At 43.5% G+C, this 23,124-nt stretch overlaps 1 protein-coding gene across 1 annotated transcript in view; it reads right to left on the bottom strand.

The window, feature by feature from the left end:
* GPC1 (glypican 1) overlaps positions 1 to 19,186 on the bottom strand; it is a 233,134-nt gene extending 213,948 nt beyond the window's left edge. Inside the window, exon 1 of the mRNA XM_063132257.1 lies at positions 18,894 to 19,186. Coding sequence (XP_062988327.1) covers positions 18,894 to 19,053 — 160 coding nt within the window. The 5' untranslated portion in view covers positions 19,054 to 19,186. The remainder of the gene's footprint in view (positions 1 to 18,893) is intronic.
* Positions 19,187 to 23,124: the final 3,938 nt, after the last annotated feature.

Raw genomic sequence — 23,124 nt, 5'->3', positions numbered from 1 at the left:
AAAACAGTAAATAGCAAGACTCTGCCGCATAGGCTTACAATCTTTTTGGGTAATTTCCTCTTTTTGGGTAATTCGTAAGTGGCCACTTAATCTGGCCTGGGAGTAGGCAACATTAAGAACTGTCTTCTCCCAGATCAGTCTGCCTACTCCCAGGCCATTTATAGCTTCAAAGGTTAATACCAGCAGTTTGTTTCCAGGTTTAGTTTAATCAGTGAAGATAACTTTAGTTCAGAAGTAATATGAGCTGATCTTCTTCTAGTCCTAGATAGCAGTTTGGCAGTTGCATTTTGAACCATTTGAAGTTTCCAAATCAGTTTCAAAGTCAATCCCACATCCAAGTAAATCAAGCACAATTTGACTAGGGTATGAGTGCCCAATGCTAAATCTGATTTCTGTAGGAAAGGGTACAGCTGGCATGCCATCCAAAATTGGTAAAAAGTCATCCTGGCTACCACTGCCATCTACCTGTCTAGGAACCAAATTGGAATTCAGGAGGATCACCAAATTGTGAATTTAAGGGAGACTGCAACACCATCAAGTACAGATTGTACACCTGATTCATATTGCCAGTACCTCTGCCTTGCCAAAATGCAACTTGTTTGCCCATCAAATCCATTACTGGCACCAAACACCAGATCAGGACTTCCAGTGTCTTACTGGGATTAGTCAGTAAATGAGTGAGTTTAGTTTTATATGCATATTGATGACAACTAAGCCCAAATTTACAGATAAATATATGAAACCATTGAGTGGTATTATTTAATTAATCTGTTAATGCGTTTTTACCCTGTTCTTCAGCCAAAAAGTCTTCCAAAGTAGCTTACATAAGATCAGTAAAAACAAGACACTTCCTGCCCATACAACGCAAAAGTAAAAAAAAAGGATGAGGGAAATGGAAAACCAAACAAGCATAGGCATCAGTTCTTAAAGTTACATCGCAGTTACTATTGTGACTAGCAGAAATTTAACAGTTCAGGGAAAGAAGAATCCAAATGGATCTGGTCTCTCAGGAGAGCTAATGGATTAGCTCTGCTTCCCAACTCTCCCTCTCTTACAGCTCTTTGGAATGGCTGCTGCAATCCTGAGACCATGTGCCTGATGAAGCTGGTCAATGGAGTGACTCCATATAGATGTTACACAGCATGATGGACAAGAAGGGATCTTGCAGCACCCCACAAGTCAACGGCCATGGAGTGGAGACATTCCACAGCAACATCTTTTGCAATGACCCTTTCAGAAAAGACTGGTAACACTGCAAAATGGTTCCCCTCCATCCTTTCCCAGCAGTTTGGAAAGTTACCAAACGCTGCTGAGAGAACCAGGGAAATCAACATGGTTGAACTTCCTGTCAAGCTCCCAGCATAGGTCATTCAGCAAGGCAATGAAGGTTGTCTCCATCCCAAGCTCAGAGAAGAAATCAGGTTGAAACAGATCCATGACATTCCATCAAAGCTGGTATCTAGCTCGAAATAGTAATGTATACAGTAAAGTAAAAACAAAACAGTATCTCTTAGACAATGTACAGCAGCACCGAAAGCTTCACGTTTTACCGAAATCTTGATCAACTTCCTTGAAAAGAGCTCTGCCGAACTATTATGCCAACAGGACATCTCACTTCATCCTAGCTGAGTCATGAATTATGTTTGGAATGACATCTCTCAAAGTCCCAGCCAAAATGGCTAATGGTTGGCAACATTAGAGCTGGCTGCCAAAAAGTTATCACTGCAGCCTCACTGCAGCAGACCAACAGTAGCTCCCTCATACTGTAGCATTTAAGTAAGAACCATTCACTGCTCTGATGTTCTGGATACAGCAGACACTTTCCCTATCTTACCAGATGGAACTAGAAACCACATGAGTGTTATTTGCTGTCAGGATGCTGTTAAATATGGTATGTTGACATCTTCTTGGAAAGGAATCTAATATGGATGATTTCCTTGTTGAGGTCACCTAGCCAGTGAGTGGAACATGAATCTGACAGAGGGAGCAGGGAGGCACTGTACCTTCTGCCATTCAGCCATTAAAAGATTAAAGTTAAATATGATATGGGCATGTGGATTAGTGCAAAAGGATGATGAGTTTATACCGTTAACAAGATACATCCATGAATCATCAAGTACTGCACACTGATATGAATAATATTAATTAATCTCACAGTAAATCTCCCTGGGCTCATTAATCACTGCCTACATGCTACCTATAGTTGTTAACAACGCTTTGGCCTTACCAAATACTGCTTTAAAATTATTCTTAAGTAGGAATGCCCACTAGAAAATCCTGCCCCCCCAAAAAAGCCTGTTTGATGAAGGTGGAGGGGGTGGTTTACTGGAGCAAACCACTTTTTCCTTAATGGCATGGGTTGTTCTCACAACTGTATATAACTACTGTAATGGGCCATACATAAAGATGATGATATTGGACATTTACTGCACTGTCAATTTTGGTCTCTCATGGTATTTCACATCCTTATAAATGAAACCTCACAGAGATCTATTCTGCGAGACAAGTAGATAGAGCTGCTTCTTATCATTATTTTGTGGGGAAGCGTATTTAAGCCACATTCATGACACATCATTTCCAGAACCAGCCCTAATATTAGGGCGGCTGAGGTAGCCTTCCTCTGACAGCAGATTCTGATATACTATTAAAAAAACAGCTGATGGAACTAGTGTACTATCCGCCTCCTCCGCCTCCGCCTCCTCCTCCTCCTCCTCCTCCTCCTCCTCCTCCTCCATTGGATGGGGTTGGCTTTAGGTTTTCTTATCTATGCTCCAAAGTGTCTAGGAAAGTCTAAGAATGTCTTTGTTCCCCAAACTGCTGTCCCCAGTTGTTTTGGACTACAACTCCCATCATTCCTGGCATGCTGTCCAGGGATGATGGGAGTTGTAGCACAACACATCTGGAGGACGCCACATTAGGGATGGCTGGTCTAAGGCAATTTAACACCACATGGTTCCAACTTCCAGAGGGGCCAGAAACAAACTCTGTGATCCTGTTCATGCTCTTCTCCCGACACCTTGACTGCACTGCACCAGCCAATACCTCCTTTGCACATTTTAAGCAGTTTGTGGTAATTTCCTGCTATCAAATAGAAAACCCTAATTTAAACCCCACAGGAGTAAACCAAATGCAAGACAACTCCTCCTCATGCATGCCAACTCGGAAGTAAGTCGCCTCAAGTTTAACAGGATTACCTCCAAGAAAACTATTTATCCTTATTCTTATTTATTACTTATAAAGCACCTAACATTTCCTAAATGCTGCACACAGAATAAAAGCTAACACAATCCCTGCCTTCAGGCTTTTAATCTAGTAGATACAATGGGCCTGTTCAGAAGATAACTTAAACCATGGTTTTAACCATAGCTTTTTACTTTATTCACCATGGTTAAAGCCGTGGTTTAAGATGCATTCTGAACACAGCTCGGCCTTCTGGCTTAACCACCATGGTTAAAGGCATGGTTTAAAGTGTCTTCTGAATGAGGCCAATTTAAAACTAAAAGGGAAGGGAAGGGAAGAGGAAAGCAAGCAGTACAGCAGTGATCTTTCTGGCAGAGAGGTGAGGAAGCAAGCCCCCCTGCAGCATTGCTTCTAGTTGATGTTTTTTCCCTTCCCATCTCAGTGGGGTCAGCCCACAACTTGCCCTCCAGATTACAATTCTTTGGCAGAGAGCAAAGACAACACTTCTGCAATCTCTTCATTTGCTTGGGGAGTACCCTTCATCTTCAGGGACCTGGGCAACCTTTTCCTCAAGGGATGATGATTTAAAACTGGTGTTTGCCCTCTACTCACCAGCCTACTGTTACAGCATCCCAGGATCTGACGAGATGCGCAAAGAATTTCAGCCAAATGAAACATCACTGTCCTAAACTGTCCTCAGGAACTCAAATGAAAAATAGAAGAAAACAACAACAACAACAACAGTTTTATGGTAGTAATATTGTGACCAGGTACAATATAGATCTCACATATTTATGGGATTTATACCCAAGCTTTTGACAAGTGCTCTCAAGGTGGCTTGTGAAACGAATCTATAGAAAAATGTATCAATCAGAAAGTTGCAAAAGGTGAAACGGCAACTGTGCAGAAAGATAATAGCAAGACGATCGTACATGCCACTAGAAGTCTGCAAGAACAAGGCAGACATTGCCTGGGGCCTAAAAAGGTAACAATGAAATAGGAATGAGTGACAATTTTGCTCAGTTCAGGTTTTTTTATAGGAACTTAACAAAATGTGCATTTCTTTTTCATAATTTAATTTTTTTTTCAAAAGCAGAATGGAAAAACGTTGAGAGGAAAAAGCCAGAAACCGATGGATTTGTCCATGCAGGCAGAGGGATTAGAATGGTTAGCTCTTAAAAATTTGTCTTTGAATCCCTGTACATCCAATCCTGTTGGTGGTGCTGAATCAGGGTTGCCACCTCTGTTGCCCTGATAGGTTCATCTTTAACAGCAACTTGGCTGGCAGGCACAACATGGTCGCCTCCACACTGGGAATAGCTGGACTGGTTGAATTTGGCCAGTGCAGATAGGTGAGAATTTCATTAGGATTGTGGTTTTATAGGAATCTACCAAAATTCACAAATCTCTTCATTACTGGGATGGAAATAATGTGTTTAAAAACTTTACATGTGGTTTGCCCATCCCTACAATGAAGTTACTTGGTAAACATGTCTAGGGTGAGCACTCCAAAGTTTTGGTGCCAAAGAATCAGCATTCTTTCCAGCAACCATTTGCCTAAAAAGACACCCATGTCCAAAATGAGGTTTAATAAAGGAAATATAATCAAGAGCTATTACTCCCACCACCACCACCACATGCACACACTGCCAGCACCAAAAGCCATTCCTTCTCCCAGCAGATGGAAACACGGAAATTGCTTGGTGGATCAGGAAACAGGCGTAAATTGGAAGCGCATCTGGTTGTCATCTATCTGCACTTCAGTACTTTTGCCACTGTACTTGAACTCAGTCAATAGGCTGAGAAGCAATTATTACTTTCAACTGGATGTATTTCCACATTCTGGCAGCACTAGAGCTGGATCACGGCAAAGTTATAAAATAAAAAAATTACAAAAACATACCAAGTCAATGATATAGCATAGTTTACAGTTCTATAAAACAGCACTGTTTTTGCAAGCCAAAATCACTTGCCATCTGCATTTTAGTCTAATAAATGGTTGATAGCTGATAAAACTGCTATTAAATTGTCCCTCTGTAACTACAGTAAACCTACTTGTAAAACAAATCCCCAGCACTGAACTTGAATGCATGGTTTTATTATAAGCTACCGTAACTGAACTTTTACATGTGCTCTCATGCTCCCTGGCATATACAAACACAAAAAGAAATAAAGAAATGTGTTCTACGGCTTTTGAGCAGGCAATGCAAATGAGATTAACGCATTATCATTTGAAAAGTTAAATAGCTGCTTTTTAAGCATCTGTTATGTAATTTTAAAAGAGTATGCTTACCAAATTCATTTTTAAAGTGTATGCCTACAAAATTAAGTACATATTACTGAAAACTGCAGTCACTAACATGGCCTGCTATCTGGTCACTCTCACTCATCACACACAGTCAAACATTTTAGTATCTGTTGTCAAAAGGTGCATTTTCCTATAGTTGGAGAGTGACAATGGCAGGGGAAGGGGAGGAAGGGAATGGAAAATCCTGGAAGAGGGCACAGTTGACTTACACGCTGAACAAATGTACATCACACTGCAACATTTTGTTGCAAATCCTACTCACTTTTCATAGCACTGAACCTAACCAAGGGGCTGTCTTGATGATGACACATTGGCACCACGAGCCTCCAAAACCTTGTGCTGGCACACTAAGGTGTGAGCATGGGGTTTGCATTGGAGGATGAGCTGCTGGTGCCCCATGAACCGCCACACGTCGCTGCACGTCTGCGCGTCCCTCCACATTTTTTAAAACTTTTTTTCACCAAGCATTTCCTCCTTCCCACGCCAGAGAAGCGCAGAGGAGTTCTGGCGGCCATTCAGCTCGCTGGCCCACCCCCTCCTCTCTGTCCAGGCAGATGGTGACCAATTAGGTGGCACCATCTGCCCAGCCACGCCTCTGCCACGACTCTGGAGTGGCGACAGATGGCAGATGTGCCATTGTCACCTCACTCCAGAGAAAAAAGTCATGGTAAGTCCCTGGCTTTTTTATTCCAGAAATTCAGGAGAAAGCCCTGGAATGGCTCCACAGTGGCTTTTGTGTTGTATAAACAACACAGCGTCACTGTGGAGCCACCCTAGGGCTTTCTCCACATATAGACATCCCCCAAGTAACCCAATTACAAGTAACAATGTTACTTATTGACCTGGTTCACATGTAATGATTGCAAATTGTGGGTTAAGTAAGGACTAATCATAGGTTTAACCCACAATTAACTCATAGCGTCTGGGTTTGAACGTCATGAAATAACTTCTGATTGGGCTGATCGGAAGATTAATATTCAAAATGCCAGCAGCACACACCACACATATGACCTGGCAAATCATGGATCAATTAACTCGCTATTTTCTACCATTACATGTGGGCAAGGCCAAGGACATGATTACAACTATCACTAACATAACATTCTGAAAGTCATCATTTCATGGTATCTGAAGGAAGTTTGTCTTTGAGTAAAAAGAAAGAAAATATTTTTTAGCTTTGTGAAAGATTGGGTGACTGAGATTGTTACTGTATGTTTAAGAAAAGAATGAAATAAATATCAAAGGTCCACTATCTAAGTGATTGCACTATCTTATGAGAGACCCCAATAGAAGCAATTACTTCAGAAATGACAGAATGCCTCAAAAAGTTTACAATGCAGGACACCGACCTTGTAAAAATTACAAGTATTATTCTGTATGGATTTATAATGGTAGTATAATAGCAGTAACTCCATTGCATTTGATAGAATTATACCAGTTAATAATTTACATCCAGAGAATCAGTGACAATTTGTTTTCAATTCCAATTTGATTTAGCCATAATTCATAACAGTTTCATGTGAATTTGTGCATAATTAAAACATTCAAGGCAACAAGATCCACAGTATATAATACACTGTCATGAATTTGTATAATGAAAATGTTTCATAAAAACATTCATCCAAACAGCATATGAATATTCACAAAGTTTTGTTCTAATTTGTCCTGCTTTGACCAGGGCCAATGTTAAAAAGATGTCTTCCTGGCTGAGCATGATATTTGAAAGCAAATAATATTTTCTGTTCTTTTTTTAAGTTCAATCAATGTGCACATCTCTTCAACATCTTAGGGAGGAATGTGATCCTCCGACTCTCTGTTATAGGGAAACAGAGTAAGTAGCGCGACAAATCCTCAATTTCTCCATCTCCACAGATGGTGAGGAGTACTGCGATATCTTCTATCTAAAACAGTGGATGGCATTAAGAGAAAGCTGAGAAGGGTGAGAGTTTTCTCAGAGCGCACTTACTAAAAACCATGAAATAATTTTCAGGGCCAAGCTAAAATGTAATATACCAGGGAGCAAAGACTGGACACTTTAGATGTACACACCGATTGCTATGAATTCCAGCTTGGTAGCACATTTCCTAGATCCATGAAAGTAGTTCATGGCAGTAGGGGAGACATACATCTGTATGAATCATCTGCACTCTCCTGTGATACCAGTTATTTGGTTCAGCCATGCTGGGTTGATCTTGTTCTAACAAGCTTTCTGTTTTGTTTTGGTACTCCTTCCTCTAGCAGAGACACCACCTTGGACCAATCATTTAAAGCCTCTTTGTTACTAATGTTGATGGTTTCTTCTGGGGTTTTTAAAAAAATGTTTTTTGCCTGCTCCTCATAAACTGGCAAAACCAAAGAGGTTCCTTACAGTTCAGGAGCTTGTAGCTCCATTTGTTACCAAAGGGAAAAAAAGTAAAACTTTTAAAAAGTAATTTCAATTTGCAATAATTGTTTGAATACACTGTATTTTTAATATACCAAATGTGATAATTTTATGCCAAACTAACTTGTACATATATACATTTTATATTCCTAAAGTAACAAAGTGACTTTCAATCTGTAAAAACTGCTAATATTGCATCCCCCCCCACCAAATTTCCCCACCAAATTCTGTTACCCCCCCGAAACCCCCTGGAAAAGAACTTTCTTTTTTTCCCGTGGCTTCATAATTTCCAGAAATTTTACATCTCTAGTCTTGATAGGCCTCAACCATGTAGCCTGGAGTTATCAACAAGAGATGATGGACTAACTCTCAGTGAGTGTAGTTTTGTAAGGCCTTTCAAGAACTTACCTTTTGATTGCCTGAGAGATCATTGCAGGAATCATTCCCATTCCTTGTCCAGGTTTTGGAACCTATGTTTCAATTGCCTGGGTAGAATTACATCAGGAATCCCGAGACCTTTCCCTTGTGTTCAGGGCCATAGAGAAGGCAACGGGGAGACCATGTTGATGAGGATCTCAGTTACGGTTGTAGTGATTAGCTTTTGACTGTCTTGGAATTACATGGTGCTTACAGTGCCTGACCACCAGCTATATGATTTCTGAAGCATGTAACCATTAAGCTTTTGCCATGGGATTTCCTGCAATACAGAAGTCTCACTGATATGAGTGTCCTGTGTCAGTTTGCCTGAGCGTGTGATAGCCTGAGGGACTGGGAAACTTGACAACCACATAATCTTTTATTATCAGAGATTAATAAGATAAATAAGAACAAAGCAAGTATACAGTATATCCCTGCTTTATACCATGGGTCACTAATACAGTGTTTGCTAAAATACCAGAGAAGGCAGATATAACTTTTGAACAAGCACCGGGATAAAGAATTTGCGCTAACAAACAGAAACAATGATCCAGCTTAATGATCATTAGTTTATCCCAAGGTCTCTCCCAAGTGAGATTATAAAAATTGCCTTCTGGTCCAAGAGCAAAAAACAGGCAACTCTTTCATACAGATACATGTTTCCATAAAATAGGGACAAGGACAAAACAGTTATCCATTCTGGAACAAGCAGATCTGAAACCAGCTTAGCAAAAATGTTATCAGGTTTCTTTAGTAGATGTTTTGCACACAGTTTTGCCATATTAAACAAACATAGCTCTATAGTTTGAGTAGCGTGCTAGACACTCTCCCAGTCTTACAGATGGGAATAACTATAAAGGAGATAGAGACACACAAAGAGACACTCTTCAGGGGTTACTCACTTCAAACAGCACATCAAAATAAACAATTAAAACATCTGGCTTATAGCAAAAACATAAAATGTCAGAGATTGTTAGAAAATTCTTAAAAGTGTTAGCTTTTAAAAGCAAGAAATCAGAATAGAAGCTCAAATGCCAATGAAATTAATGCAATATTTATGTTGTTACCAGAGCCTTGATCTCTAGCACAGATTATGCCTAACTTCACCTCACTATTTTTAAGCAAACCCATTTTAATATAAGTATGCTAATGTTTTCTAGGAATTACAACATGCATCTCTTACATTGCAATAGCAAAAATATTTGTTGATAATCTTAGGACACGCTGATATTATGATGATATATTGTAACAAGATTTTGTAGCATATAGCCATGTATCAGTGCCAAATTTGTGTATAGAATGTATTTAACTAAGATCATTTTCTAGATGACTGTATACTATTACAAGCAAACAGCTGCATAGTGCAAAGCAGTAAAGTACTCTCTTATTTAAAAAATATCACTTGTTGCAGGATTTGTCACATCTCAGAACAGACACTGAACATGGGCTTTGGCTCATTTCACACAGTTGTACAAGTCGGCCACATCTCTTTGGCAACAAATCACATTCTCACAATATTTTTGAACAGCTACATTCTCCATTTTGTATCATAGTAAACTGCTTAATGTTCTCATATATTAAAAGAGAAAAACTGTGCAGTCAGATTCTATGCTTGCTTAATGGGGTTCAATGGGGCTGACTCCAGTGCCCAGAAGATTGCACCCTAAATCTCAAAGAGCAGATAAATATTTGCACTTGATAGGGAGGGAATTGAATAACAAAAACCCCACACACAACTTGAATAGGAGCTAAGTTTGAACATGAGAAATCACCCACGTGAGTGACAAAACTGTACAAGTACTGACTACTCAGACTTGGTGTAGGTGTCTCTTTCAACCAGTGTGCATGTTCTAAAGCCTTTTGCTGAGCAGAACAGACTTACATCTTAGGCCTTAGCTAGACCTAAGGTTTATTCCGGGATCGTCCCAGGGTCATCCCTGTTAATGTAAATGACACACAGGGGATCCAGGAGCAGGCAGGGACAACCCGGGACAATCCTGGGATAAACTTTAGCTCTAGCTAAGGCCTTAGTCATAATCCTCTTTTAAAATCATAACTAAGATTGGACATTAGAATGTGCAGAATGTACTATAAATGGGCTAGAACTTCAGCAACTTCCATTAATTTATTCAGAGCAAGCAACACAAGAACACCTGACACTTGCCAGTCATCTTCACACATGGGGCTGAAACTGACTCTGACTTCAACTAGATTTATAATGTGAATGTAAAACCCACATGGCCCATAATAATCATTAATATTATAAAAACACTGATACTTTTGCTAAAGCAGATGATGGCAAGCTACACAGCCAACCTTATACTTGTGCAAAGGAAAGCTATGGAGCTTGATGCAATACATAGACTGGGTTTGTAGGATCACCACAGCCCACCATGCCTTATTTAACCCACAGTGGGTTGCAGTCCATGCCACTGCAGCTTGCTGTGTTGTCCAAACCCTGGGCTGCTTTAGGGCTATAGGTGGTTTGTTAACCACACAAACAGCCACCCTCACCGGGTTCTGAAAACATGAGGCTTGAATATTCAAAATGGCCACCCACACACACTGTTTAAAGCCAAGGTGGGCTGCTTGATCAGATGAACTGTCCTTTGGAAGTATTTGTCTTCATACAAAAGGTAACACCTTAGGAAGAAAAGCCTGTATGTATGTGGAAAAGATGAGATATGAATCTTATGAATCCTCTTAAATGTATTTCACATGAACAAGTTTTGCTTTAAACTTAATTAAGCAGCATAACATCAGACCAAACAGCCATCTATTCCAGCATTTGGCCTCTAGCAGCAGCTAAACAGATGCCATACGCAGGATGAAAAGAAACAGGCATCCTATTAGGATGCATCTGCTGCAGCTACCCTTCCTCTTTCACTGTCAATATGTTTGCCCAACCTCCTCTTCTGCCTACAGTAGCAAACAGAATTTCAGTTTTAATCCAAACCCGGAGGTGGAGAGAAGCAAAGTGACCTGTGGAAGAAGGTGGCCATAGGTTCACCTGCTGCAGCTCTCTCATTGCTTTGGCACTTTTGAAAAAAGCATATGCAGGTTCTCAAGATGGTCATGAGAAAACCCAATTTGCAGACCATGCAATCCATACCATCTCAGCCAAAATCAAAGCAGTAGGCAGAATCTATGCCCCAAAACATACAAAACAGGGACTAGGATAGTATGTGAACCATATGTAATTCCGAGGCAGCACTAAAGAACCATTCAAGAAAGTAGATCTTGGTGAGCAATATATTTGCTTACTACCGGACATGCCACACACTGGGAATGACTGCACCCAGAAAAAGGAGCTACTAATAGCAATCTCCATCAGGTACCTCACTTGGAGTCCCTCAGGATCATGAGTCTGTCTCAGGAAGGAAAGGAAGGAGGAGCAGTCTATTTGGGAACTTAGGGAAAGCGTAACAGTTTGTCTAAAAGCAGGCGTGTCAAATCACTCTTAGCCTGAGGGATTAATTTAATTTCTGGGAAGCTCTCAGGGCCACATTCCAGAGGCAAAAATGGTAGGGTCAAAAATATTGGCATATTTTTTCACCTTTTAGAAAGGGGAAAAAACCCTACCAAAGCTAGGAATCCACCATACAAGGAAATGGGGTGTGCTGGGGGAGGGGCCACATTGGAACCCCAGGTCCAACAGCCCTGCCCTAGAGCTTAGTTAAAGGGGGTAAGCACCTGTAGGGAAGAAGAATCAGTTCCAGTGGGGACTGGGCTTGGAAGGAAGGCAGAAGTAGTTCTAGAGTATGGAAGGGGGAAGTGTTACGTAGAGCCAGTACAATGCAGTGGAAAAGTTGAGGAACTTTGGAAACAGAACTTGCAATGAACCCTACTTGAGCAGCTTACAGCTCTAGTGGCATCTGCATGTAGCTCTTGCTTTTAGGAACTCCAACAATCACCAATATCAAATCCACAACATGTTGACTCCTCCCAAAGTCCAAATCACATCTTCTAGAAGAATACGCCGAATTGTGTAGTGTCACTAGACTGATATTAGCTCAACACAGATGTGACTTTCTAAATTCATAGAACTTTGAAGTACATATGGCAACCACCAGCTAGAAACATGAAGCATTCTTTTTAAAGTACACAGCTGGCAGTGCTAAAAGCAGATGGCTCATAAGACAGCACACTCCCATTCTCTGCTCATTTTCCATTGTACACTCTTTCTACCAGCTTTCATAAAGGTATCTGTATAACATCTCTGCTCATGACATCGCATTGTCAAAGAGGCACAGTCTGATATTGTTTCATACAACATATGGGTAAATGACTAAGGTAACTCTTTGGACATCACAACAGCAGTTCCTAAAATTAGCCCAGCATTACACTTGCTGTTCTTATAATACTGTTGGGATAATAACACAGTGTGCATTAAACTAAGGACGCATGATATTCATATCTGACCCACAATTCAGGTTACTGCATAATCACATCCTGGGGCATAAACCTTCCTTGCAAGCAAGATAGATAAAAAAATGTGATTTTTCTTTTAACTAAATGTATTTTAAAAATTAAATCAGAGTTTTATTTTTAGATTTTCATGTGGACGTCATGCAGCATTGCCTCTCTTTGCTACTATCTAGCAGCTGTAAACCTGGACTGGTGTTGAGGGACAATTTTGGAATGGATCATAGCTAACAAGCTGAAACTTAGTCCTCCATCTGCTAACCTAGATGGAGGTTTAGATCTGACTCTAGATGTGGTCACGCTCCTCCTGAAGAGCTAGATAGGCAGTCTGGGAGTGCTCCTGGACTCAGCACTGTCTATAGAAGTACAAGTAGTTTCAGCTGCCAGGAGTGCATTCTACAAGTTTAGGCTAGTTCTACAACTGCACCTCAATCAAGAAGAAGCTGACCTAGCCAGTGATACATGCCTTGGTCTACCCGGGGCTGCCCTTGAAGGCAGTTTGGAAACTGCAACAGGTATAGAATGCCGCAGCTAGAATGCTTGTTGAAACTAGGTACTCATATCATATTACTCCTATTGTGTATCGCTTTCAGGGGTTCTTTCTGGGTCCAATTCAAGATGCTAGTTTCAGCCTTTAAAGTCCTAAATGGTTTGGGACCATGTTATCTGAAGGACCGCTTACACCTGCCTAAGCATTAAGATTAGTATCAAGGGCCCTAATCTCTGGCCCACCAGCAAGAGTCATTAGGCTGGTGAGAACTAAGGATAGGGTTTTCTCAGTGGTAGCCCCACACCTTTAGAATTCTCTCCCCAGAGAGATATACATGGTCCCATTGTTGCTGTCCTGTGTGTGTATATATATGTGTGTGTTTAATTGAATTTGTATGTTCATGCTTTTGTAATATTGTAAGCTGCCTTCCGAGGGCAGTGCACCATGAAAGGTGGGTTAAAATATTTGAAATAGCAACAGGAAATCTAAGTTTAATACAAACATGTTAAAAACTGTACTTATAGTCTCATAGAACTGAATCATAACCATCTATCAACCACCTATCAAGAGGCTGCTTTTCTGTGTAAAAGAGAACCATAGAGGAAAATATTGAAGGGCGGGTGAGGCCAAGCATTATAAATGACCGCAAGGCAGGTATTGTGTTGTGGGCACCCAAGGACTAGCAAATCATCACAGACATAGAACGATCTTTTATCTGAAGTCATAAGGCTGGATTCCTACTCCTATTTGTTGCCCTCCCAACTATCCAAACTTTGTAATAAAGTCAGTTCTCAAACTATGAATTGTTATGACTCTACCAACTAAAGAACAATTGATATTTACTTTATATTTCCTGGAGAAACATTATTTCGCCCAGTAATTTCTATCCCCTGCTTCTGGAAAATTCCAAAAGGTTACAGTGTGATCCTACACATTTTTACTCCGAAGTAATGGTACTTACTTCCAAGTAAACATGTATAGGATGGTAGCCTTAGCTGTCAAGTAAGTCATTTTCCTTAATATTGATGTTCCACAAATGTACTTCCCAGCAGTGAAGGCATTTTTTATTCTGGTGAGATTCCCCCATCCTTCTTCAGGCTGTGGCCAACTTCCTGCTAAGCCTCAAGGCAATAGGGACAAATGGGGAACTAGAGAGAAGGGACGGGAAAACAACCACACACTGCTCAGTTGAGAATGCCTCCAAAATTCAGCATGATGCCACAATCAATATCCCACCCCTTTCCCTGAGGGAAGGGGAAAGATTGGTACACAGCACTAGTTTTGGCTGGCCATCAACGCCAACCAAATTATATAGACCCCTGATTAGTATCCTTCCATGTACTCAGATGGACAAAGAGAAATCTGTCTCTTGACTCTCAGTGAACTGCAGTAGATTATTGCTGAAGTTTGCAGACTTGATTAGCTCATAATAGTTTTTCTAGGGGTACTCCTAGATCCATCATTGTCGCTGGAGGTCCAAGCTGGTAAAAGGCAGCTCGGGGTGCCTTTTATGAGCTTCGGATGGCTCACCAGCTATGGACTCTTCTGGACAGGGATAGCTTGGTCACAATGGTACGGGCATTAGTAACCTCAAGACTGGATTACTGCAATGTGCTCTATGTGGGGCTGCCTTTACGGTTGCTCCGGAAGCTGGAGCTAGTGCAGAATGCAGCAGCTTGGCTGTTGCCGGGAGCTGCCTCTTTTTAGCATATAACTCCTTTGCTGAGGGAATTGCACTGGCTACCTATTTGCTACTGGCCCAGGTTTAAGGTTTTGGTACTAGAGTACAAAGCTCTAAACAACTTGGGACCAGGATACCTGAGAGAGCACCTTCTTCCTTATCAACCTGCTCTATCACTGAAGTCATTGGAGGGCATGCTCCTGGTGGTTTCACATGGACCTGTGGTCTGATTGGAGTCCACCAGGAGAAGAGCTTTGGTGTAGTGGCCCTTTCTCTGTGGAACTCTCTTCCCCTGGAGGTCAGGCAGACACCAACACTAGGCTGCATCTGGTGCCTCCTAAAAACAACTCTGTTTCAAGAAGCCTTCCCCAACTGACTAGCCACTGTTTTTCTGGTTACTTCGTTTTTAAATTGAACAATTTTGATTTGCTTTTAAAACCTTCTTTCTTTTACTGTTTATACTTGTGTTCACTGCTATGGAATCTGTGTTAGATGATTGAGCGGCATATAAATTTTGTAAATAAATAAATAATAAATGATGCATCTTGCAATACAAGAGTAAGCATTATGACCTGAGTTCTTCTCCAGCTCCAATTTTAATTTAAGCTGAATGAGATCTAAAGAATTTCCCTTCCTTCCAGGCAGCTGTGAGCCTCCAAACACTTGGCTCAACCCAGATTGTTGCTCCAGCGGCATGTGGGTCTCCCTCACTTCTCCCTTCCTGAGCCTGAATTGCTGCTAAGGGAATGTACCAAGCACCAGTAGGCTTAATAAAATTACATTTCCCAAGTCTAGTGGCAGTTGGGATGCTGCCACAGCAGCACTCCAGGCATCGGAACAGGCAGGGGATTGAGAGATCTCCTTCACTTCCTTCATTCCTCCCACCAAAAGAGCAGCAGCAGCAGCCAGGTAAGCAGGAGTGGGGAGGGAGGAGGTTTTTTTTTTGGGGGGGGGGTTCCTAGAGGGTTGGGAATAGGATTGGCTCCCATTGTACTCCAGGTGCACAACAGGATTCAGCTGGACTCATACCTACCTCAGGATAAAGCGACTTATTTCCCAATGATTTGGGGGTGGGGAGTTAATAGTTCAGCTTGCTGAACCCAATTATGAAACAGAAATCTCTAGACATTAATCTGCAGGGGGAAATGACTGGGGACAGGTGATCAAAGATTCTGAATTATGCTCCGCAGTTAAATAGAGTCTCTATGTTTTAAAGCAAACAATTGACATGCACGTTCAGGAAATATATTTATTTATTTATTTATTTTATTACATTTCTATACCGCCCAATAGCCGGAGCTATTTCAAAATGGGCAATATGATATAAGTTGCCTTGATTTAAATCAGTCATCCCTTCCGGCAAAAGTTTGGGCATGAAGCAGGTTAACAAAGCCTCTAGGTAGTTACATTAAACAGCCGTAATGAGATATTGGATAAGTGAACATATACTATACTTATCATACACCAAATACTATGGTACTCTTATTTCATTTTAGCCATACAGAATTCAGCTCTTCAGTTTTCTCTTAATGCTACTGCTCCCACTATACCTATAAAAGGTTCTGGCCTGTAACTGGAATAACAAATGAAAGTCATCCATGAGACAGTATTTCACTTCTGGTTTTGTTGCTGCCTAAAATAAGCCCTGTTTAAATGGCCAAAAAAGAAAAAAAACCATGTTAACTATGAAAAGATTTTGCTTACTCCTTGTGGGCACTTGAACATACATGACTCATTGGCCAATTCTATGTATGCTTACTTGGAAGTAAGCCCCACCAGCTTCCAAAGAACTGATGCCCAAGTCAATATGCACAGGATTACAGCCTCAGAGAGCAACTAGTCTCCTGACGCTGCAGAAAGTTAAAAAGAAAAGGCAGCATTTGCCCAAGTCTGACAAGCATCATTTAATATTTTTATTTCTTAAATAATGTTTGACTAGGAAAGTGAAACTATGTTAGCACTGAAGAAATAAGGAGCCCAGACATAACATGGGTGACTGCATACCATTCTGTAGGGGGCACTCTTTCTAGGCTCATCTTATTTAGCATTCAATTGAAGGAAAACTATTTTTCACATTTCCCCCCTCAGAACTTTAGTTTGTGCTACGTGCTAGCATCAAATCTGAAGTTCTTCCTATGTAAAACTATTACACACTTGTCTTGGTGCCTAAAATTCTATTCTACTCATGGAATAACCTACTAGACTGTAATCCTAATCAAACTTAGAGGGAAATAAGTTTCACTGAAATTTACTTCTGAGAAAACATAATTAGGAATTAACTCTGAAGAATAATTTTAACAGAATATCTGGGTGGGTTGACTTTGATGAGGTGCGTTCCTATGACAAAATTCCCACAAGCCAGCCACCACATTTGTATTTTTTTCATATATTTCAGAAGCAATTAAAAATGCTTCTGAAATATTCTGCAATTAAAAATGCTTCTGGTTCATTAAAAAGAAAGAAAAGGGAAGCCTCTCATATGAATGAGAGAGAGAGAGAAAGCAGGTCTTTTGCAGTAACCAATTTCAATTCTGCAACAGACTTTTTGGAGTTGCGCTATCTTCAGCTGTGGTTCACCTCCTTAAACAGCTGGGCATTTGTGTGTCATTTTTTCCCAAAAAGCCCAGCTGTCAGCTGCTCTTTAAGCTGCTTCCTTCCCAAAAGAGGATGAAGCACACCATCTCTTCTCTTATTACCTTGTGGCATTCTCTAACTTTGGAACCAATCACAACAGTTTTTCATTATCCACCACCACACTTCTGGCTCAAATCCTCCAGAGCATTAGAGCCATATGCTAAGGACAGAATTTTATTTTTAAAACCACAGCAGCCAACGGACCCCAATATCACACAGCGGGGCGGTGAGGCTGGGGGTGGGGGAGAGAACAAGGCAGAGAGAAAAGACCAGGCAACCTCTGCATCACAATAAAACTCAAGAAACATTGAACATTCTGAGGCAAGGGTGGCACCAGGAATGGTGGTGGTGGTGGCAGCGGCTTCTTGAAATGAAAGAATTGTCTCACAAAGAGAGATTTCAGCACTCCCTTCAAGAACAAATCCTCAGCAGATAGCTGGTTGTGCAAGAACAGCTTGGACGCAAACTAAGTAAATGCTGACTACTTAGAGCAGCTCTCTCCAACCTCACACCTTCTAGATGTGTGGAGACTACAGCTTCCATAATCCCCAGCCTAGCTGGAGATGATGGGAGCAGGAGTTCCAACACATCTAAAGAGTGCCAGCTTGGAAAGGGCCGACTTAGAGGCAGCGGAGGTATGGCTGACCAGAAAAAAAGGAGAAAAGGAGAAGCCACCAAATAAAGGAGTGGGGAGGGTTCCTCTCATTTCCCTCCTCCCCAAGCTGTGGCTAAAGGCACGAACATCAGAGAGAATGATTAGATAGTTCTTGATTTACAGGAACTGCATCCATAAGAGCCAGACCTCTCAACTTTAGGACGTGAAGCAGTGTGGAGTTCAATACAGAATAGGTACAGCACCTCTTTGAGGAACAAATCCTACTCAGTGCTCAAGTTTGTAAATGAAAAGTATCCGAGCGCAAGGATTCATAAAGTTATGTCCTTGCCCTAAGACTGCTCAGCTGCCAGGGGTATGATGGGAATTGCCATCCAACACATCTGGAGGGCACTAGATTGAAGAAGGCAGCCCTGAACCCGAAGCCCAGCAGTGCGAGTCCTGCTTGCAATTACTTAAGGGGAATGGGTTCCACACTCTGCACATGCTCGGAGGCAGACTTCTCTGTGACTACTTTAACGAGGCTAAAATAAGTCCTCCTCCCGGTTCTTCCTTAGAAGGGCTCCCCCAAAGCGCAGCAACTTGGTCCTGAACCGCGCATCCCCCCTGTTGATCTTGGTTACGCCCAACACGGGTTCAGCGGTTGGGAAGGGGCTGAAGGAGCCCTTCGGGTTCCGAGTCGCGGGTGCTCTCGTTGGTCCCGGCCCTGGAACAAAACGCAATGGGGGCGAGGATTGGGGAGAGGCTAATGCGTTTACTCACCGGAGATCTCCGCCTGGGGGACCCCGTTCGGGCTGAATCCTTTGGCCCCATAGAGTTGCCGGAGCTCGGAGCAGCTCTTTGCCTTGTTGCCACCGTCGCTCTTGGCCGAGGAGGACGCGGCGACACACAGCAGCCAAAATCCCCAGGGGAAGAAACGCATCCTGTCCACGCAGAGCCGGAATCCCCCACCAAGAAGAACCACCAGCAGCAGCAGCCGCGGGAAAAGGCGAGCGATCCCCAGCCGGTCTCGGCGCCGCTGCCGCCTCCTCTCGTGCTCCTCTTCCCTCCGAGATCCAGCGGGTTACGGAGAGGTGAAGGAGACCCGACGGCTCAGTCCCACCTTCCCTTTGGCATCCCTCCCGCCCTCTTCCTTCCTCGCCCCGCTTCCACCAAGCCAAACCCCCGCCCCCCCTTCGCCCCCCAGGGATGGGCGACGACGAACAACACGATCCCCGGCAGCAAATCCGAGCGGCGTCGGCGGGCGAAGGGCGCAAGGTGGACCAGAGAGCGCCGGAGTCAAGTCCCTTCCCGCTGGGGAAGGAGTGGCCGAGGGAGCCGCGAGGCAGAGGACTCACTTCAGTGGTCCAAAGGAGATCCCAGGGAAGGGAATCCGCGCGCCGGCTCCTGCGATCGCGTCCGAGAGAGGAAACAGCAGAAGAAGAGGAGCTGGGGGGAAAGGGCGGCGGCGGCGGCAGGGGGCTGGCATAGAAGAAGAGCCAATCTCAGTGTTGGGTTTGTTTGCTCAGAACAATTGTTTGCTTAATATGCCCGGCTGCATCCTTCAGGTTTTGCCTACAGCTGGAGACGAGGCGGTTGCCGACCGGGGATGCGAATTTGCAACGGGAAACGATCGCGAGTCTCAGTGGGCAAAGTTTGAGGATGGAAAGCGACGGAGGCACGCGATATCCGGCCGGAGTGGGATGGCAGTTCGTGCAGGCGGCAAGCCGGAGTGTGTAAAGCGCGCGCGCGCGCGCCTGTACGGGTCCGATCGAGCCGGCGAGCGGCGGCAGCGGCGGCAGCAGCAGCAGCAGCAGCAGCAGCGGCACCACCTGCAAAGAGAGCCAGACACAGAAAGAGGCTCCACGGCGAGGCAAGGCTTCCCCGCCGGACGTGGCATCACGCCCCCCGACAACCAATCAGAGAAGAGCGTGGCTCTTTCTCTCCTCTACCCCATCACCCAAGCTCCACCCCCCGCTTTAGCGACATCCTCAGCCCCGGGATGTCTCCTCGCCAGAGCGCTGCCGGTGGTGCTGCCGCAACGGTGCCTTGTTCGATTGGCGGACGCCGCCGCTCCAAGGAGCAAAGCGCAGATTGCCGATAGAGCAAAAGGCGGGGGGCAGCCGCTGCAACTTTGCCTGTAGAGCGCGGGGGGGGGGGGGAAGCCGGCGCTTGGTCGAACGCCCCTTCTGATGCGCTTGAACCCAGATGGTCTTGCCGAGGGGATCCAGAGCGAGGGCGGCCGCTCATTCTGCGCCGCCTGATCTGTTGCAAGGGGAGGGAAGGGCTGGCTGGGTTGGCACACTTGGAGCTCCAGACGGTCCGCGCCAGGCAAGCAGCGACTTGCGCCCATGCCCAGCGTCCTCCTGCAAAACAATAGCGCGGGCGGATAGGCGAAACTAGCTTCCTCCTTCGAACCCCCCGTTAAGTGGCCTCCGTTTCTCAGAGCGCTGTAATAGTCATATAGGATGAAAGCTGGCTATCGCCTTCCCTGATGCGTCTCTCTCCCCCCACCCCCCATCACCACGGAGGGATATTGATCTGATCTCCAGCGCTACCTCAGTACCCTGCAGTGATAAGAACTCCACCAGCTTTAGCTGCAAGTCAAAGGTTTGTGGCTTGCGAAAGCCACGCCACGCTCCCCCTTGCTCCCATGAGATTGCCTCAGCCTCACCGGAGCATCCCGTTAAAATCATGCTTGACGGACTTGTGGGCGCTCCTTTGATTCCGCTCGGGAGCGGCTAAAAAAGATTAGCGTTGATTGAACACGCAGCACTTATACAACGCTGCTTTCCAGAAAGGGAGATTCAGTCTGAGTCCGAGAAATATCTAGCCCCTTCAGTGGAACAGAGGCACAGGTGGAGGAGCAAGGAGAGACGGGTATTTATTTGTTTTCCCTCCAAGACGTTCTTCCTTCTGCACAAAGCCAATGTGTCGAGGCATGCTCCAGTATCAAGTGGCCTCTCTGTGGAAGACAAAGGGGGTCCAATTTGCTACAGTGTCATTGGAGCAGGACTGCAGGAAGGTTGTACCTCTATTAGGTTTAGAGGTATAGAAATTATACCTCTATTAGGCTTCTGCCAAAACAAGCCCATCCACTTCTTCTTAGGGAAGCTCTTGAGCTCCCTGCAGTGGAGTAGCAGGCATAAGGGAGGGCGACTTGTTAAGGTGTGATACCTAGAGAATGATCTGATTGTTATTTGATCCAGTTGTACTGGATTGCATTTAGGCTGTAAATCTAAATGCACTTCCTGGGGGAAGGCCCCATTGAGCGCAGTGGGGTTTTCTTCTGAGTTCACGCACATAGGCTGCATTCACATATAACGCCAAACCATGATGGCTTGTTAACCATTATGCATCGTAGATTATGCAGTCACTTCACTATGCCCATTGTGCAGAGCGTGAGTTCTCAGAGTGGGGTGTTTGGATGGATTAATGCATCATGGGTGGCGGAAACACTCCACAGATGACATATAAACCTATCATGGGTTCCGCTAGAAAATAAACCATCATGGCTTAATGTGTTGTGTGAATCCAGCCATAGAACAGCAGTATCAGAGGGAATGATCTCCATGAGGCCTGGAACAACAGCTACCTTCGTGTCCTTAATCCCCACAGATCCAAAATGTCAGGCAACTCAGAATATCCCTGCTCTGAGGCAAAGGGGTCCAACAATGGTGCAGCAAGGGAATTTTTAGACCCTGGACTTAATGGCCTTATGGGCCTCTTTTAGATAGTAATGCGTTGTGAAGCGCAAAACTAACATTTCTCTCTTTCCCCCTACCCCTGCCTCGCCACTGCTATTCCATGGTTTAAACTGCATTTGCATTCCTAATACATTAGAATAACAACAAAACCATTTGGCAACCGTGATTTAAAAACAACACTCTGAGCATATGCAGTTCTGCATTTTAAACTCACATAAATCATAGCACTACAATGACTACAGGAATAAAATGGAGTTTGCTTCTGAGGGAACCGTAGATAAACTACTGGGGTCCAGGGTGCAGAGCACTTCAGAGAGCAAAAGAATCTCAAGGTAATTGACAAAGGAAAAAGAAAAGGCTCCTATTGGCTATTCCAGGTTGAAAATTCTTAGGCAGAACATTGACAACCCTAGGAAATGACACAAGGAGAAGAGTAAGCAGAGGTAGATTATGAGCAGGGACCTACAAGAGACCGAACAAGCAGGGCCTCCCAAAGAGTAGTTTCTCTCTGTCAAATGTTCTTTGCAGGTTCTCCATCATGCCTGGTGGAAAGGAAGAAAGCAGCTTACTGTTTCTAGTACAAAAGGCCAACAATTGCTTTTTGTCTGGCTCTGGATTGTTGATTGTTACAGCGAGGGAGTCTTGGATTCTTTGATTCTATAACAAAGTTTGAGAACCCCTAAAATTTACAAGCAGGGCATTTTTACACAGATTAACATTCCCCCTTAACTGTGTGCATCACTGGCCCATTATTACACTCTGAATAAACATAAATGCAAGTGTGCTAAGTTCTGGGGACCCACACATCTGGCACAAAAGCATGGGGATGACATTATTTCTTTGTTTGCTTTTGGATTTATAGCCTGCCTGTCTGCCAATGTTCAAGGTAGATCCTTCTTTACATTCCTCCATGCTGAAAAGGGCACTACATTTTTGAGAGCGAATTCTTGAAACCTCAACATTTTTTTAAACCAAAAGATACATTTGGGTAATGAAAGTTGAAATAAATAAATAAATCCTAATTTGTAGATTTTGGCAGCCTGCAGTCACTTAAGTAATGTCTGGAGGGGCGGTGGTGAGACCTAGAAGAGAATAGAGGGTAGAGGCAGAACAGAACATGAGACAAGTAGGTGTATAAAGAAAGAAAGCGACAAAGAGAAAACCAGGGACAGAGGGAGACAGAAAATCCATCCGGCCACAAAGAGCACTGCTTGTCAGTCACCGTGGGAAAATGCCGTCTCCTGAAGAGCTGATTCAGGCATTAGAATGTGATGGGGTGAAAAACAGGGGCCACTGCACCTGGCACG

The sequence above is a fragment of the Elgaria multicarinata genome, chromosome 8 (assembly GCF_023053635.1).
Source record: "Elgaria multicarinata webbii isolate HBS135686 ecotype San Diego chromosome 8, rElgMul1.1.pri, whole genome shotgun sequence".
NCBI classification, from domain to species: domain Eukaryota; kingdom Metazoa; phylum Chordata; class Lepidosauria; order Squamata; family Anguidae; genus Elgaria; species Elgaria multicarinata.
Note: the sequence above shows the minus strand (reverse complement) of the source record. Positions and strands in the feature narration are given on the sequence as shown.